Source organism: Bufo gargarizans, chromosome 7 (genome assembly GCF_014858855.1).
Source record: "Bufo gargarizans isolate SCDJY-AF-19 chromosome 7, ASM1485885v1, whole genome shotgun sequence".
NCBI lineage: Eukaryota > Metazoa > Chordata > Amphibia > Anura > Bufonidae > Bufo > Bufo gargarizans.
Window position 1 is genome coordinate 5,521,254 of NC_058086.1, and position 18,377 is coordinate 5,539,630.

Here is an 18,377-nt window from a genome sequence, read left to right on the forward strand (position 1 = left end):
TTAGTCAGAGAATACAAGAGGTAATTGGGTTTGAGGCCAAACATAATTACAGTAATGGCATCAAAGTGATCCTGTATTCCAGGAATAGAGCTCATGTATACAGTACTGATATTCCACATATGAGGAGTACCCATCTGGCAGACTGCAGATGCCAGCTGTACGGACCTCTACATATATCTCTTCCAGCTGTATTTGCCTCCTCAGGATACAGTTGAATACAATGGTGAAGTGGGCTCTGTGCATCACCAGCAGGCTCGGTGCATTGACGTCATTGGGCCTGCAACGCTGAACCGTATACAATGGCAGCACAGACCAGAGCCCACCTGCTCCATTCTGTTCATTGGGGGAAGTTGGGGTAGGTGAGTATTTAAATTGGCCATAATATGAGGCGTCAGTCTGTGAGGCGGGCACTTTGTGTACAGCGCTTAAAGGAGGCATCCCTCTGTATGATTGGCATACTTACTGTCTAGGGAGGCATTATTGAGAGGTACTAAGGGGGACATTCTTACTGTGTTTAGGCACTAAGAGAGTATTCGTATTGCATGGGGGGCACCACTACTGAGTGGGGGGCACAAAGGGGATTGGGCAGGATTAGAGGCATTTGTTAAACTAACAAATTATTGCTACACCTTCACCCAATAGCAGATCTAGGTATGTGGACCTTTAGGCCTGTTTCACACGGGCGCCGCGGGTGAGGGCCAAATACGTTCAGGGTGCATTGCGGAAAACCCGTGCAATTTCAGTCAGTGTTGTCTGCTATTGCGTTCCGTTTTTCAGTTTCTTCTGCGCGAGTGCAAAGCGTTTTTAATGCGTTTTGCATGCGCGTGATGAAAAAACTAAATGTGGTACCCAGATCCGAACCCGGACTTCTTTACTGGGTATTCTGTAGATTTTATTATTTTCCATTATAACATGGTTATAATGGAAAATAATAGCCTTCTTTAATACAGAATGCTAAGTAAAATGTCCCTTGAGGGTTAAAAAAAAAATTACTTACCTCATCCACTTGATCGCGCAGCAGTTATCGTCTTCTTTCTTCTTGCAGGACCTGCAAAAAGACCTGCACTGACGTCACCGCGCTCAACACTGAGCGCGGTAACGTCAGTGCAGGTCCTGCAAGAAGAAGACGATAACTGCTGCGCGATCAAGTGGATGAGGCGAGTAATTTATTTATTTTTTAACCCTCAAAGGACATTTTACTTAGCATTCTGTATTAAGAATGCTATTATTTTCCCTTATAACCTTGTTATAATGGAAAATACTAAAGTGAAAGGGCCTCATCCCTATTTATTTACATCTCCTTAGCAACCATCCGTGAAAATCGCATTGCATCCGCTTTTACTTGCAGATGCAATGCGATTTTTCACACAGCCTCATTCACTTCTATGAGGCCTGCGTTGTGTGAAAAACGCAGAATATAGAACATGCTACGATTTTCACAAGTGATGCGTGAAAAACATCGCTCATGTACACAGCCCCATTGAAATGAATGGGTCCGGATTCGGTGCATTCACGTCGCACATTGCAGCCGCGCGGAATTCTCGCTCGTGAGAAAGGGGCTTTACAAGAAGTACCTGATTACCTCTGCCATATACTATGTAGTTGGGTAAATGACCCGGTACGTGCTGCACTAAAGTGGGACATTTTCCTGTATTTTCGGTATTTATATTGGGAACAATAGAAGGCTGTGTGCTTATAGAACACAAGGGCGGTATTATAAGGCCTGCTGCGGCATCATTTCCTGCAGGTCACATGCCAAACGAATGCAGTTTTCTCTGATTGAATTAACATGGCCAATGTGACCGATGTCTTGTGATGCTCAGGAGTTCTTGTGTTTGATGTGTGGAGCTTAGCCAGGCGGCATTCTGTGACTCCTGCTGGTGTTAGACACATGTACACATGAATAGCACTAAAAGCGGCCTGTTTATATTGATGATTGATAGATGTTTGAAGGAAGTGGCAAATCTGAGACCCTTTTATTTTTTATTTTTTTATTTAGGATTTCTTCACTATAGTGTAAGATTCCGGACGAAAACCAGGGCTGCTGTGTCCATCTCCTGTATTTAACGCAGAGACTAGTAAATGAATATTTTTTAATATATTGTACAGCGATATTCTATGCCTGGCTTTCTTTTTGAAAATCTGATACTGTTAGGCCTCCTGCGTTGCGGGAAAATGTGAGACTTTTCCGCGCGAGTGCAAAACATTATAATTCGTTTTGCACGCGCGTGAGAAAAATCGGCATGTTTGGTACCCAAACCCGAACTTCTTCACAGAAGTTCGGGTTTGGGTTAGGTGTTCTGTAGATTTCTATTATTTTCCCTTATAACCATGTTATAAGGGAAAACAATAGCATTCTTAATACAGAATGGATAGTACAATAGGGATGGAGGGGTTAATAAAAAAAAAAAAAAAAAAAATATATATATATATATATATATATATATATATATATATATATATATATATATATATATATATATATAAAACTCCCCTTAATCCAATTGATCACGCAGCCCGGCTTCTCTTCTGTCTTCTTTCTTCAGGACCTGGGTAAAGAACCTGTGGTGACGTCACTGCGCTCATCACATGGCCCGTCACATGATCCATCACCATGGTAAAAGATTGTGTGATGGACCATGTGATGAGTGCAGTGACGTCACCACAGGTCCTTTACCCAGGTCCTGAAGAAAGAAGACAGAAGAGAAGCCGGGCTGCGCGATCAATTGGATTAAGGTGAGTTAAATTATTATTATTATTATTTTTAACCCCTCCAGCGCTATTGTACTATGCATTCTGTATTAAGAATGCTATTAATTTCCCTTATAACCATGTTACAAGGGAAAATTTATAATGATCAGGTCTCCATCCTGATCGTCTCCTAGCAACAGTGCGTGAAAATCTTGCTTGCGGATGCTTGCGACTTTCACGCAGTCCCATTCACTTCTATGGGGCCTGCGTTGCGTGAAAAACACAAAAAATAGAGCTTGCTGCGATTTTCACGCAACGCACAAGTGATGCGTGAAAATCACCGCTCATGTGCACAGCCCCATAGAAATGAATGGGTCCAGATTCAGTGCGGGTGCAATGCGTTCACCTCACGCATTGCACCCGCGCGGAAAACTCGCCCGTGTGAAAGGGGCCTTAGGGCTCATGCCCACGAACGTGTTTTTTTTTAAAAATAAATAAAAATTATGCGTTCTGTATACGGGCCGTATTTTGATTCCGTATGCGAAACCACTCGTTTCAATGGGTCCGCAAAAGATGCAGACAGCACTCTCTGTGCTGTCCGCATCCGTTGCTCCGTTTCGTGGCCCCGCAAAAATGATGAGGCATGTTTTATTCTTGTCTTTGCGGACAAGAGTAGGCATTTCTATAATAGGCCTCATGTTCCGTTCCGCAAATTGTGGAAGGCACACAGGCGGCATTCGTTTTTTGCAGATCCGCAATTTGCAGACCGCAAAAAACAACACTATCGTGTGCATGAGCCCTTATGTAGAGGCGCGGACCTTTACATAACTTTAGCGGATCCTCCGCCTTTTCTAAATGTAAGACATGGTCCTAGCTTTGTTTCATTAAGACCGTTTTCTACACCTAAAACATTAGAGTATAAAATGTTAAATGAGATGAGCCCACTAGCCCGTGCTGCACCCACTTTTTTAGACTTGGCCAGAAATCTGTCTTGGGGTACTTTCACGCTAGCGTTTTTCTTTCCCGGCATAGAGTTCCGTCACAGGGGCTCTATACCGGAGAAGAACTGATCAGGCATATCCCCATGCATTATGAATGGAGAGCGCAATCCGTTCAGGATGCATCAGGATGTCTTCAGTTCAGTCAAAAGAGAAAACCGTAGCATGCTACGGTTTTATCTCCGGCGAAAAAAATCTGAAGACTTGCCAGAATGCCTATAGGAATGTATTAGTGCCGGATCCGGCATTCCGGCCTGCACATGCGCAGAACGGTAAAAATGTGAAAAAAGATACAAGACGGATCCGTCTGTCCGCTTTGACGAGCACATCTGGATCTGTCTCACAAATGCTTTCAGTCAGTGGCGGATCCGGCAGCCAGTTCGGACGACGGAACTGCCCGCCGGATCACACTGCTGCAAATGTGAAAGTAGCCTAATATAGGCGTATTTCTGTTTAATAAATGACCCCCTTAATCTCTAAAATAGTGACTTTTTTTTATTTTATAAAAGTAATATCTATCTGATCTGCCGTGCAGTGTAAGCTTGCTTCTGTGGTAGTGTAATCTACTGCTACATTTTACGCCTTTTAAGCCAAACATACATGTTGGTAAATGAGGCGTAATATACCCCAATTTGGCAGCCCCGCCCACTCTAACATTCCAAACCCCTTTTCCGGAGTGTTTTTCATTCTTTCTGGCAAAAGAGAAGGACAAAACATTATTATTTGGCGCAAATCAGAATGCCATTATTTTTGGGGCATTTTACACCATAACTCTGGTGCAACATGTCCCCCAATATCTTTAAAGCAAATCAAATTCATATCTCTTACCATGTTCAATACAGTAAGTGATGCGTGCATAAAATATGTAACCCTCGTAGTCGCCAGCTCGTATAAAGTGTAAATACATTGCATGAACCTTCCTGGAGCCCCAAGTATAAAACTGCGTACACATGGTGCATGACTAGTTCGGCTTCTGATCATGTGTAAGCAGTTTTGTCCTAACTGGGACAATGAGAGGGGGACGCCCCACGTAGCAGGCGTTACAATGCAGAAGGAAATAAGTGCCAGCTCACTGACTGTTGGTCACATGGATTGCCTGAAAACCGTACGGCTATTAGCAAACAGCAACTAGCTATTTAGTAGATCACATGTGCTTTTACCCGTATTGCATCGCCCTGAATGATAGCTAATCCAATAAGTAACCGCCAATATCTCTCCTCACTCCCGGCTCCTCTTCTGCGGGGCCTGGATCTGGGCGCACATGATTACAGCCAGTGTCAGAAGCTCCGCTGGCCTGCGTAAGGGATATCGTGTGCGGGGTCATCTGGAGTCTGGCCTACAGAAGAGATTCTGGGAGCGAGGGGGGGGGGGGGGGGGTGAATAATTAAAGAGGTCTGATATGGGATCTGAAGTATAGGGACTGATGTTTGCAATCACAGGGTCTAGAATAATTTAGCGGTCTGTACTGGATTACAGGGGTTATCCAGGCTGTATAAAACCTATAGCTAACAGAAAATGGCGTCTAACTGTACCAGCTGCTGACAGATTTACTATAATGTACACCAGAAATTGCATGGACTGTCCGAAAATGCTCGAAATTTATTAAGGAGAGCGATTGTATGCTCATTGTTTAAGACGCCAGTCCGGGTGGTATGGCTGCTGTGTAGACTTGAAAATAACGGAAGCATAGTGCCAGATATTATGAAATTTGCGCGTTCATATAGGTATATGGCAGTATTATTTCTACACACATTCAGTATTTTTTCCATACTGTGCCTGGTCTATGGTGGTGCTTCTCTAAATGGTGAGACTTCAGCCAGCTCCTGAGGACGCTCTTCATGCCTCCCACTGTTCTGTGAGGGAAGAGTCTGGTCCCAGATCTCTACAGCAATGAAGACCATATCCTGTGAAGAGAACGTTACAAATCATCTTCCTCCTTGCAGCAGAAGTGTCAGAATCGTGGAGAAGATCGGAAGGCCCTGGTTTATCAAGGCTGATACTGCTGGAGGAGGCATGAAATTCAAGAAGAGGCGCAGGCCTTAGTAAAATGATGTCTGTGCATAGAAGGACACTGGAATCGTCTCAGGTGCAGGATGTGCAGCTCATCTTACACCCAATGCGGAAAATAGACTCAGAGGGCCGTGAAAGCGCTAAGAATATCATATGAACACGTGCGCTATATACAGCAGTATAGTTATAAAGATGAGGCGTAGTAGGTATACTGTAGTGTTCACCTGCTACTGGAGGGAAAAACATGGAAAATGTTGTCGGAAGATGATCTGTTCTTGTCAATGCGTTCACACGACTCTGTGGTATATGGGGGGGGGGGGGTGGGTAAAGCCCGTGTGCTTAAAAAGGACAAGTCACACTCCTGACTAATCAGTTTTAGGAAATACTTGCATATCCCAAGTAATAACAAGTCTGGAGCAGCTGTTCTTATGATTGTATGTGCTCATTCCTTTATTATTCCTTCTAGAAGTTATGAATGAATTGCTATCAGTTTGCAATGAAGATCCAGCTGGGTATTACCAGTTGGGTGATACAATCACTACTGCCAGTGTCAGACTGTGCAGGGACACGCTCCTAACTGGTTGCACCCATCTGGACCTTTATTTCAAACTGGTAGCAATTCATTCATAATTTTCTAGAAGGAATAATGAATGAATGCCACAGCATAGTCATAAGATCAGATGCTCCAGAGTCAGGAGAGGGTATAGGTCCTCTTTAAGACCCATCTGTTTGAATTAGGCTAAGCTGTGTTGCTGTGGGGATAGGGGAAGCTGGTTATGAAGGGAAACCAGCTTTCTGACTACTTTTGGGGGATTGGGGTAAGGAGCGGTGAGCCTGAAAATGATTGCCTGGGGGGATGGGGAACAAGTTCTCTGACTGCTTTAGGGGGTGCGGTGGGGATGGTGAGTCGGAATGTGATTAGTCTGGGTGGAGGGGGGAGATCGAGGTATCATTGGTCCAGCTCTGATTGTTATTGTGGGGATGACGAGAATATGGGGCACCAATGTATGTCAGACAGCGGTGCGGGCGGCTCTCCCCCACAGTCAGTGTCTGGTGGCGAGTCCCACATATATCTTTCCCCTGGTCTGATTCTGAGTGGGGATCAGTGACATGCTTTACTAGCCATAGATTTGCTGGAAGGCAATTTCTCTAAAAAGTTGGAAACTTCTTTAAGCCGTGTAGGTTGGGCAGTGTTGGGAATTTAGGGACGTAGCTAGTAAATACCTGGTTTATGTCACGTATTTGTGTCCTATTACTTTCCTGTATGACTCACTGAGCGCTTCAGCTTGGTTTTCTTGAATCGCCCTAGTGTGAGGCACGTGATACGAACCTCGCCAGATGTTGCACCTTCTTTCTTTGGTTCAGGGGCAATGCTACAAGCCTTATAAGCATCTCTGTTCTCTTATGGCCCGCACAGTCACCAGACCTCAGCGTGATGGATGTGGAGATTGACGGCATGAAAGTGCGGACAGGAAACTTGTCGGGGCTGCATGATCTTATCATATGAAGCAGAATCTGTAATCTAATTCCTGCAGGCTGTTCTGGGGGCAGGGGGACCCTACGCTCTATTAGAAAGCTTTCTTAGAATTATGTATTTATGTCATTGTTGAATTTCTTCAACTTATTCTTTCTGATCTTTGCAGGTCTTTTCCATTGTGGTCTTTGGGTGCATAATTAATGAGGGATACATTAATAAGGCAAGCGAGGAGGAGGAGCACTGCATTTTCAACCAAAACCAAAGTGCCTGCAACTATGGTGTGACGGTAGGGGTGCTGGCCTTCCTCACCTCCATTCTGTACCTGGCAGTAGATGTCCACTTTCCACAGATTAGCAGTGTCAAAGACCGCAAAAAAACTGTAATATCTGACATTGCTGTGTCTGGTAAGCTGCTTTTACTTATTTCCTTTCATGCTGCATAAAGCATTTTAGGTATTTAAGAATGTCTAACACATTACTGGCCTAAGTCATACGTAATTAAGAGGGTTTTCCAAGACTTTTCTACTGACGACCTATCCTCTGCATAGATCATTAGTATCTGATCGATGGGAGTCTAACACCCAGGAGCCCTGCCGATCAGCTGCATAAAGAGGACCTGTCGCCTCTCCCGACATGCCTGTTTTAGTAACTACGTGCATTCCCCATGTAATAACAATTCTGGAGCATCTGTTCTTATGATGACTATGTTGTGCCATTCTTTCATCATTCCTGCTAGAAGTTTACAGATAAATTGCCAGCAGTCTGCAGTAAGGGTACTGCTGGGTGTTACCAGTAGTGCTTGTGTCTGACTGTCCAAGCAGTGCTGCTGGTGTCAGACTGGCAGGCACACCCTCTGCAGAACTAACAGAGGAATGGCACTACACAGATTCATAATTGGAAGGATGCTACATTGGGAATTCAAGCTGTTTAAAGAGGCGGCACTCCATAAGAGTGCTACTCCCTCTTCATTACAATACGCATAATTTCCTTTGCAGTGGCGACGTAGTGTAAGTAAGTGTAATGAACAGGAAGCTCTCATGGAGCGTCGCCTCCTTTTCTAACAGCTGATCAGCAGGGGTCCCGGGTGTTGGATTGGAACCCCCCTTCCCCCATCATCAGATTTTGATGACCTATCATGAGGATAGGTCATCAATATATATTGCTGCACAACACCTTTTAAGATCCTAGCTGGATCCACAATTCTACACTAATTAATTTTAATGAAATTATAAAATCCAGGCTTCCTTCCTGCATACGGCTTTATACAGCTCCTGCTGAGTTAAACAAGAAATCGGAACAATTAGGGGTGAATCGCTGTTTTTAAGTTAACAGGGTTTTCCAGGATTAGAAGAAAATACAGACTTTTTATTTTCCAGAGGTTGGATTTGGTGCTGAAGCTCAACCCTACTCAATCTGTGGACAGAAGTGGTGCATTGTTTTTGGACAAAATCCACCATTTATTTCTAGTCCAGACTACACCTTTGGTGCTACTATGATCACTGCTCAGCCGGTCACTTCATTCTTAATGCCTTTAAGTACATGACTAGTTTGGTGCTTCATTTCCAAGGCCATAAATTAATTTTTTTCTATTGACCTACCCACATGGGGGCTTTGTTTTTGCAGGTTTGCAGACATATTCATAATTTTGGGTTCTGTATACTGACTGTATGGTTTATTTATTATTAATAAAATATAATTATTATTATTTTTTTTTGGGGGGGGTGATGGCATGAATACAGCAATTCAGCTGTTGCCATTTTGGGTACATAACACTTTTTGATAGCTTTTTATTCTGTTTGAATTAAAGAAGTTCCCTGGGCATTTTTTCTAACAACCATATGGTTCTAACGTAGTAATGCCCACTATTTTATATATATATATTAATTTATATATTATTATATATATATATATATATATATATATATATATATATATATATATTACCCACGTTGTATAGATGACACACTATTTACACACACCTCACCTTATACATACTGTATGACACCCTATTCACACACAATCGCATAGAGGACTCCCTATTCACACGCCATATGACACGTACCCAGTTCACCAAGTTTAGTCCTCCTATGCAGTGCTGGGCTGAAGAACCTTCATCATGTGACTGTGACATCACGGAAGGTCCTGCAGCTTGCTGTAGATGGTGAGCTGTTCCCCTAGAACAGTGGTGACAAGCCTATGGCACGGGTGCACCCTGGAAAAGTCTATGGTGTTCCAAGATGCCATAGACTTTTTAATGCCATTCATCAGCAGAGGGCGCACTATGGACGGCACAGGAGCTCCATACAGTATTAGAATGTATTAGCTCCGATGAGCTGAAGTTATTGCATTGTGAAGTCTCGCGAGACTTGGGGTAATAACTTCATAAATTAATTTGTACTGTAAAGAAATATTTTCCGAACGGTTCGGTTCCAAGGTGCCACTTGCTCCGTACAGTATTAGAACGAAGTTTTATGCGAATCAAGTTCGGATGTTTCATCCGAAATTGAATCTCTCATCCCTAATCAGAAGTCAGAATATTTATAATGAATGATAGTGAATTTTCTAAATGAAAATGGATGCCTACCAGCTGAGATCTTGCAAATGTCCCTCATATCCTTTCATGTCTTGGCTTTAGGTCTCTGGTCGTTTTTTTGGTTTGTTGGCTTCTGCTTTTTGGCCAACCAATGGCAAGTGTCTAACCCAGAGGACAATCCAATGAATGAAGGAGCAGATGCTGCCCGCGCAGCCATAGCGTTCTCGTTCTTCTCCATCTTTACTTGGGTGAGTCGTACTATAAAGTATATACGTTTGGACTTGGTCATCAAAATATAGACTGAAGTGAGACTATGAGGTCAGTCACTGTGGAGGCACCCATGGGAAAGACTTGTTGTGTAGCTTGTTTGCATATCTAAAACAATGTGAACCTTCAGGCATGTAAGTAGGTAGAACATGTCTGGTGCATGTCAGTGTTCCTTATTTTACTCCTAGCACAGTTGTCCTCCCTTAAATGCAGCAGAGTGGTGCTTATTCAAATGACTATTTGCATATACGTCTAGGGTATGTCCACATGGAACTAAAACGCTGTGAATTTGCATGGGACAAATGGCTTTACAGTGCCGGCAAAGTGGGTGACATTTTAAGAAACTTCACGCACTGTGAACCTGTGGCGTGGCTTTCAGATTCACAGCATTTCAATCTATGCTGCATGTTTCATCCATTGCAATGCACAGGGTGAGGTCTACAATGAAATCTGAGTAAGGGCTGTATTACATTAAAAGATCAGACAGACGATTGTCGGGAGGAAAGCATTCCCTCCTGGCAGTTGCCTGCTCGTCAGTGAAGGAGACCACTGCTATGACATGCAGCAATCTCCTCCACAGTATGGGGAGGAGCGATTGTTAATGCCCTCGCTCGTCCCCATACAGACTAGTTTTTTGCTGGCAGCAGATCGTGATTAGACAGCACAATCTGCCACTGGCAAAGAACGAGCAATCGGCCAGTGTAATACTAGCTTTAGGGCTCATGCATACGACCTTGATTGGTCCAAGAGACACGATCAGTGTGTCTGGCGGATCACCTGGGCCGCCATCTTAGTCTTTTATGACGCAGTCCGATCATATCTGATTGCGGATCTCTTCTACTAAACTCGCAGGCCGACACACGGACCGTGTTTCCTGATCACGGTTGTGCATGATCCCTAATCTGCATGTAAATCATGTGGATTTTGCTGTTGCAAATTATGTCCTATGTGGACATATCCATACAGTTAGATTTACTATTGCAACTGGATTAGTAAAATTTTCACCTACTGGCATGTTATAGGCAGGACACTGGTATTTATAGTAAACACTATGTTGATGCAGCCCCTGGGTGAAGAGTTTCATGGGTAAGTAGCATCAGTAGGATTTCATGACTGCATACCAATATTTACCAGTTCTATGGAATTACTGTTTTTGAATTGTTGTCCAATGTAATTTTTTTTATTTTTTTTTTTTTTTAACCACTTCGCAACTTGTGTTGCAACTGGTGGGGGGATCCTGCAGGCTGGTTGATATGGCGGAGGGATCTCACTGTCTTGTAATTTTATCCATTCCACAGGCCACCCTAGCAGTGCTCAGGCTACAGCATCTGAAGGAAATTTCTTTCCAAGAGGAATACAGCAGACTTTTCCCCACTAACCCCCAACCCTTCCCTTAACCTTTTAACAAAGCAATACAAATCTGCAGTGCCTTAACCACTCCATCCTGCTTGTTACCGTTTATTAGAAAGTTTACGTTTGTATTACATATGTCGCTGCTTTAGAGTTTGCTTATACATGTGGATTCTGAACACGATTCCAGCCACCTTCGATATATTCAAGGTTATTTTATGGGTGCTGTTGGGTGAGTTTAAAAGCGGGTCACCCAAATATTGTGTGCTCCAGCAGAATGAATCCCATTGTGAATCATATGTTTGGGCAAGACAATCTGTCATACTTCATGAAATGTTTCACGTTGTTTTTTTAAAGTGTTAAAATATTGAAATGTCTTCCTGCAGTAATACTTAAAATGATGTGGGAAGAGCAAGTGGCAGCATGACATAGGAGCGTAGCAAGCACATTATTTCAGGACCTGCTTGGCCACATTGTTCTGGTGGTACCAAGCTGAATATATTGCACTGTGACCTCAAATAAGTCTTTAAAGATTTTTGTGGCACTCTGTTCATCAATAAATAGGAGACGAATCGGATTTTATATGATTGCCGTACCACATGTAGACATGGCTAGAACTGCCAATCTGGCATCAACTTAATATAGACAGAATACATCCGTTTATATGCCATATATTTTAGGAGGTGTCAAAGCTTTACACTGTCGTACTGTACCAGCCTATATGTTGAGGTACACTTATACAACATTAGCCATTTTAAGACGTGCCAAATTGCATACTGCCTTAATGAAGGTTGTTTACAGCTCTATCATAATGATTTACTTGATGTTCATGTAATGAATCCTCCAATATCTCCTGGAAGAGTAGACGTATGTTGTCCTGATGACTGGAGATCGTTTGCCTTGTATTGATAGTTGAAATGCATTAATATTAGTCCAAGCACTGAAGCACCGGTACATGTTAATAAAATGTTGCTGTTAAATATCCACTTTCAATATTTTATGTCATTGTGTTCTGTTTTTTGTTTTTTTGTTTTTTACATGTAGTCTTTGACATTTTTATTTTATTTATTTTATATTTTTTTTTCTTCTTAGCATCGAGTAAAATAGTGTTTCTGCTGAAGATAATTATAATATTGTTCACAGTGCAAAGTCTTAAAGAGGTTTTCTGATGCATTTATGTTGATGGCCTATGACCCGAATAGGCCATCAACATCTGATTGGCAGGGATGCGACACCGTGCACCCCCACTAATGAGCTGTTTTTGCAATAGTTCTGGCTCTAAAAGTCTTCAGTGGAACTACAAAGCTCTGTCCGTTTTGTGGACCGTGAATGGGAGCAGTGCTGCGGTAACCAACTCTGTCCACTCCACAAAGTGGCTGACGTCAGTGAGAGGCATGCCCATCTTGGCTCGGGCAGGCACCCTTACTACGCCGGCACAATACTAACTATTTGTTTTTAACCTCCGGCCATTCAAATTAACCCCGCCCATAGCCACACCCCCTGTAATCAAAAGAAGGCGCCAAAATAAGTGTATAAATAAATTCAAATTGTCTTGTACTTTAATAGCATATTGTCCTGAAGAAGAGGGTGCTATGCCCTCAAAACGTGTAGACAAATAAAATAATACCTCTTACTTTACCACCTGCCTGATGTATCCAGCCTGGCAGCGCCGCAAAAAGAAAAAGCAGTTCCAGTTTTTCTTTCTTTTTATTTACTTATTACTACACAAAGTGGACAGAGCTATGTAGTTATGATGCCGACTTCCGCAGCTACTTCAGAACACCTTAACCTTATCAACTGAGGCGTGGGGTTTCGGGCCCCTGCTGATCAGCTGTTGATGTCCTATCCTGATGCTATCAATATAAAAGGAGTGGAAACCCTCTTTAAAGGGATTCTGTCACCTGGGTTTTGCCTATAGAGCTGCGGACATGCGCTGCTTGATCGCCGCTAGCACGTCTGCCAATATACATTCCCCATAGCTCTCAGTGCTTTCATTGCTTAAATGTGTGTGTATATATACAGTACAGACCAAAAGTTTGGACACACCTTCTCATTCAAAGAGTTTTCTTTATTTTCATGACTATGAAAATTGTAGATTCACACTGAAGGCATCAAAAACATGAATTAACACATGTGGAATTATATACATAACAAAAAAGTGTGAAACAACTGAAAATATGTCATATTCTAGGTTCTTCAAAGTAGCCACCTTTTGCTTTGATTACTGCTTTGCACACTCTTGGCATTCTCTTGATGAGCTTCAAGAGGTAGTCACCTGAAATGGTCTTCCAAGAGTGTGCAAAGCAGTAATCAAAGCAAAAGGTGGCTACTTTGAAGAACCTAGAATATGACATATTTTCAGTTGTTTCACACTTTTTTGTTATGTATATAATTCCACATGTGTTAATTCATAGTTTTGATGCCTGTGTGAATGAAAATAAAGAAAACTCTTTGAATGAGAAGGTGTGTCCAAACTTTTTGTCTGTACTGTATGTAAATTAGGCAAGAAAGGTGCCCAAGGGGCTGTTACTAACGTTTCTGGTGCCCAGCCACTCCCACTGTGAAGCAGCCCAGCACCGCCCCGCATCCTCCCAATCTCCTCCTTGCTCTCCGACATCACAAAGTTAGAGCGCAGTAATCTTGCAGCTAGCGCATGTGCAGTTCGTTCCCTGAGGCTGATGCAGGGGAGCAAGAAGGAGATTCGGAGGATGCGGGCGTGTTATATATATATGTGTGTGTGTGTGTAAATTTTTTATTTATTTTTTTTTACACAATAAAAGCACTGAGAGCTATGGGGAATGGATATTGCAGACGTGGTAGGGCCTCTATAGGCAAAATCCAGGTGACAGAATCCCTTTACCCCTATACACTTTCTCGACCAAACCTGCTGTCTTTGGCCTCATGCACACGACTGTTGTGTTCCATTCTGCCAAATGGGGTTCCGTTGTTCTGTGATCCGTTTCCGTGTGTCTTCCTTTTATTTTTGGAGGACCACCAGACATAAAGGAAAGTAAAAAAAAGTCTAAGTCAGGTTTGCTATGCAAATGATAGGGAAAAAAAACTGACACTGACGCGGATGACAATCTTGTGTGCCTCAGTGTTTTTTTTTGGGGTCCCCCATTGACTTGAATGGGGCCGCAAACCGTGTTCCGTGAAAATAATAGGACAGTTTATATTTTTTTGAGTGACTGGAACCACTGATCACGGACGCGGATAGCAAACTGTGCATTAGCAGAGTTTTCCACGGACCCATTGAAAATCAATGGGTCCGCAGAAAATCACGAAAAACGGAGCAACGGACACAGAATAAAACGGTCGTGTGCATGAGGCCTTTAGGTGAGGTCGTCTGACAATCCATTGTGTATGGGGAGCACCCAGAAGAGAGATGGATCAAGCGCACTGAATTTCAATACCCGATCCTTTGTTCTTCAGGGAGATAAACTGCCTTCAGAGGTGTCTAGAAGTGGCCTTCTTTTCTCTCCCCATTGAAAACACATACGTTCTTGGCCGAGTCGAGCATGTATGTGTATGAGAGAGTCTAGAGAAATAGGTGTCATCCAAACGACCTTTCAACTGATGGCTTCTGAAGGTTTATGGGCACCTTTAGTATATTACTGAGTAAGGATAATATATTAACAAGGATCGTGAGGATCAAGTCAGTCTCTAGAATTAGAAAGGAATCCTTTATGTTTAATAATGCTGATTTAACAATTACTAACTATGGTGATGGGTGTCTGTTTCTCTTTGTCCTTTCCATCTTCTCCACTCTCTTTTTCCCGTACCTCTTGCTTTCCCACCATTCCTTGACCCATCAATTTCCCTTCATCATTGATTCGAGGCGGGACAAGGTGTGCTGGCCTTCCAACGCTATCGTCTGGGCTCTGACTCCGCATTGTTCTCTCAGGACTACATGGACCCAAGCCAAGATCAGGGGCCTCCTTATCCCCCCTATGCCAGCAATGACGACTTAGATCCTTCTGCTGGCTACCAGCAGCCTCCCGCAGAGGCCTATGATGCGGGCACACAGGGCTACCAGGCCCAGGATTACTAAAGCACCTCCTTCAATGAACTTTCATTACCCGACAGGCTAGCAACTCCTCAGTTTGCAATTTGTTGCTGCCTTTCTGTAAGTGAAAGATGTAAAAGATGATGTCCTTATTTTTTATGACCAGATCCAGGGAAGGATCTCTTCTTATTTTTATGTTTGTTTATAAATACAGGTTTAGGGTTATTTTTTCTTATTGTTTGTCTTTAGCTATGTGCAATTTTGCCAGGTTTACTCCATATCATTCCTTGAGTCTGTATTTCGGAAATGGAGAACAATTCTTTCCAAACCTTATTAAATTCTACTGTAAATAATATCCTGCAGTTACTGGAGTGAGCATGTGAGATGTCCACCAGCTATATTGGAAGTTTTAAACATTCCCAGGTTTATAGAAATATCTAGAATAGAGAATATTAAAGGGATTCTTTAGGATTAAATTAAATTCACTGGAAAAATATTGTAATTTGCAAACGCAGCGTCTGTCACACTATCCGTTTTTTTTATTTTTTTTATTTCACTGTCCAACAGTTTTAGATAATAACACGTTGTGTCTTGGTCATCATTGTCTTTACATAATCTGCAGTCCACTAATAGTTCAGGACCGGGATAAAAAGATAAAGTTTGGGGGGGGGGGGGGGCCCCCAAGTAAATCCTAGGGCACAGAGGACATATAATTTGGTAGCACTTCCGCCTAGCAAAACCTGGTAGTGAGTATAAAGAGGTGCAGTTTACATGCTCATTTACATCTGCAATAAACATTTAGCAAAATTTCCTAATCCCAAAGAACCCTTTTTAATCGCAACAAAGCGTTCACTTTATGCAATTTGTAATTTATGTATTTTATTTTATTTTTTTTGGGGGGGGGGGGGGAGAAAGTATTGAAATAAGACCAAGACAAAGTATGTTTTCACTGTGTTTGTGACTAAAAGTTAAGGGAATTTTCCCCAATTTTATTTTTTATTTTTGGGGATGACCTATCCTCTGGATAGGTCAGTATCTGATTGATGGGGGTCTGACACCCGGGAACCCTGCCAATCGGCTGTTTGAAAAGACAGTGGGGCTCCTGATTTTCCTAGGCCAAGTGACAACAAGTTCATGAGTGGGACTGAGCGCAATACCGAGCACAGCCGCTACAATGTATGGCACTGTGCTTGGAAAGCTGTAAGAAGGCAGCAGTGCTCACAGGAGCACCAGTGCCTTCTCAAACAGCTGATCGGCGGGGGTCCCAGGTATCGGACCCCCACGATCAGATACTGACAACCTATCCAGAAGGAAAAAAAAATCTAAAAAAAAACAACCTTGGAAAACCCTTTTTAAATAGGTGTTGTGGTTTTAATGATTAGATTTATTTTAGAGAAAAGAGTGAACAATTTTCTAATATACATCTATTTAATTTTTTTCTTGAAGACATTTGTTATATACATAAAGTAGCCTCTCCCTTAAAAAAAAACCAGCCCATATTAGTCCTGTAAAATGCCTCCATAGGAGAGACTAAACATGACGTCAGTCATGTGACCGTCACAAATATCATATGACCTGGCTTTCATTTAACTGCCCAAGTATCTAGCAGGTGAATAGTAGCGTACATACAATTTGTAGAGTATTGCTACCTGCAGCAGTATCTCATCAGGTCTATCAGTTTCTGTATAGAAACAGATCTGTGTGTGTGGTCTTCTTGTTTTATTACACTAAACTTTATTAACATGACAACATCACCTAGAGACAGGCAGCCATGTAAATACACACAGTGATGTAGTTAATGTAATAACCACAATAAAAATCATGATTCCACTATTGGTCCTATTTATTTACCACATGAATGTGTCCTGTGCACTGGCCCAGCACACGTATGTCATGTAACACCGCTGCTTACTGAATGTCAGGGACTGTATGATGTGAAGAGTGTCACATGACTGATGCCATGGATACGTTATACAGGGACTATGTCATTCTAATGCACATATGGGTCAACCACCTGATACAAGAAAGGTATGTATGCAGAATTGTATATACATGTATGTTAGAAAATTGTATAATTTCCTATTATGTAAACAAATTTAAAATTATATTAAAGAGCATCTGCCACCATGATTAACCCTATTAAACCAGGCACACTGATGGGTATGGTTGATCATGGTGACTAAAACAAGACCTTTCTTGCTGCAATCGGCATTACTGTTTTTTTACAATTTTTTTAATTTACATTTTTAGTTCTATGGAAATGATGTGCTTAGAGCACTGAGGTGCTGGTCAAGCTCCTCAAAGCACCATTTCACCTCTGTCTCTCTCTCTAGCTGCCCCCCTCCCAGTGAGATTGACAGGGCCAGGCACCCTCCCTGTTCTGATGCCTGGCCCTGAAGTCTTGTGTGTGCATGACTGTGGAGATATGACAGCGGTCTGAGATCTTTACCGCGCATGTGTCGATGGTACTGCCACTGGCTCATGTGAAAGATTTCAGGGTCAGGTATGGAAGCAGTGAGAATGGCTCTGTCGATGTCACTGGGAGAGGCAGAGGTGAGGCAGTACTCCTTGGGGCTAGGCCCGCAACTTTGAGTCCTGAGAGCCTCATATGCATATAACTAAAAATAAGAATTTATCTGCAAGGGTAATGCAATTGCAGAGAGAGAACTTGTTTTGGTCACCATGATCAACCCTACCAGTCAGTGTACCTGGTTTAGCAGGGTTGACCATGGTTACAGATGCTCTTTAGAGGAACGAAAGCTTTTTAATGTATGACCAATTCTGAGTCTTCCAATTTTATTTATCCAATTACATATTAATTTAATTTCACAGATTCATAAAAACATTACATATCCAGTCTCCTAATCAGATTATGACCAAGGGTGCTGGGGTTACCTACTTAAAAATGTATCGCATATATAACGCAGAAAAAATGTAATTATTATTCAGAGTTTTATGCCTAGACTATAGGAGATTTGCATGACTTCTCAGAAAGAATTTCATATTCCCTCTAACTAGAGGGAATAATTTGTTTCCAAGTGTCCCA

The 18,377-nt window shown here is 42.4% G+C and overlaps 1 protein-coding gene across 2 annotated transcripts in view; it reads left to right on the forward strand.

Annotated features, from left to right (window-relative positions):
• Positions 1–17,162, forward strand: part of SYNGR1 (synaptogyrin 1) — a 40,564-nt gene extending 23,402 nt beyond the window's left edge. The window contains exons 2-4 of one of the 2 annotated variants that reach the window (XM_044301060.1): positions 7,343–7,580; positions 9,811–9,956; positions 15,164–17,162. In XM_044301060.1, coding sequence (XP_044156995.1) covers positions 7,343–7,580; positions 9,811–9,956; positions 15,164–15,376 — 597 coding nt within the window. In that variant the 3' untranslated portion in view covers positions 15,377–17,162. Of the gene's footprint in view, positions 1–7,342; positions 7,581–9,810; positions 9,957–11,273; positions 13,259–15,163 lie in introns of those variants that run through there. The other variant, XM_044301061.1, reaches the window with a different exon arrangement.
• The last annotated feature ends 1,215 nt before the right edge of the window (positions 17,163–18,377 follow it).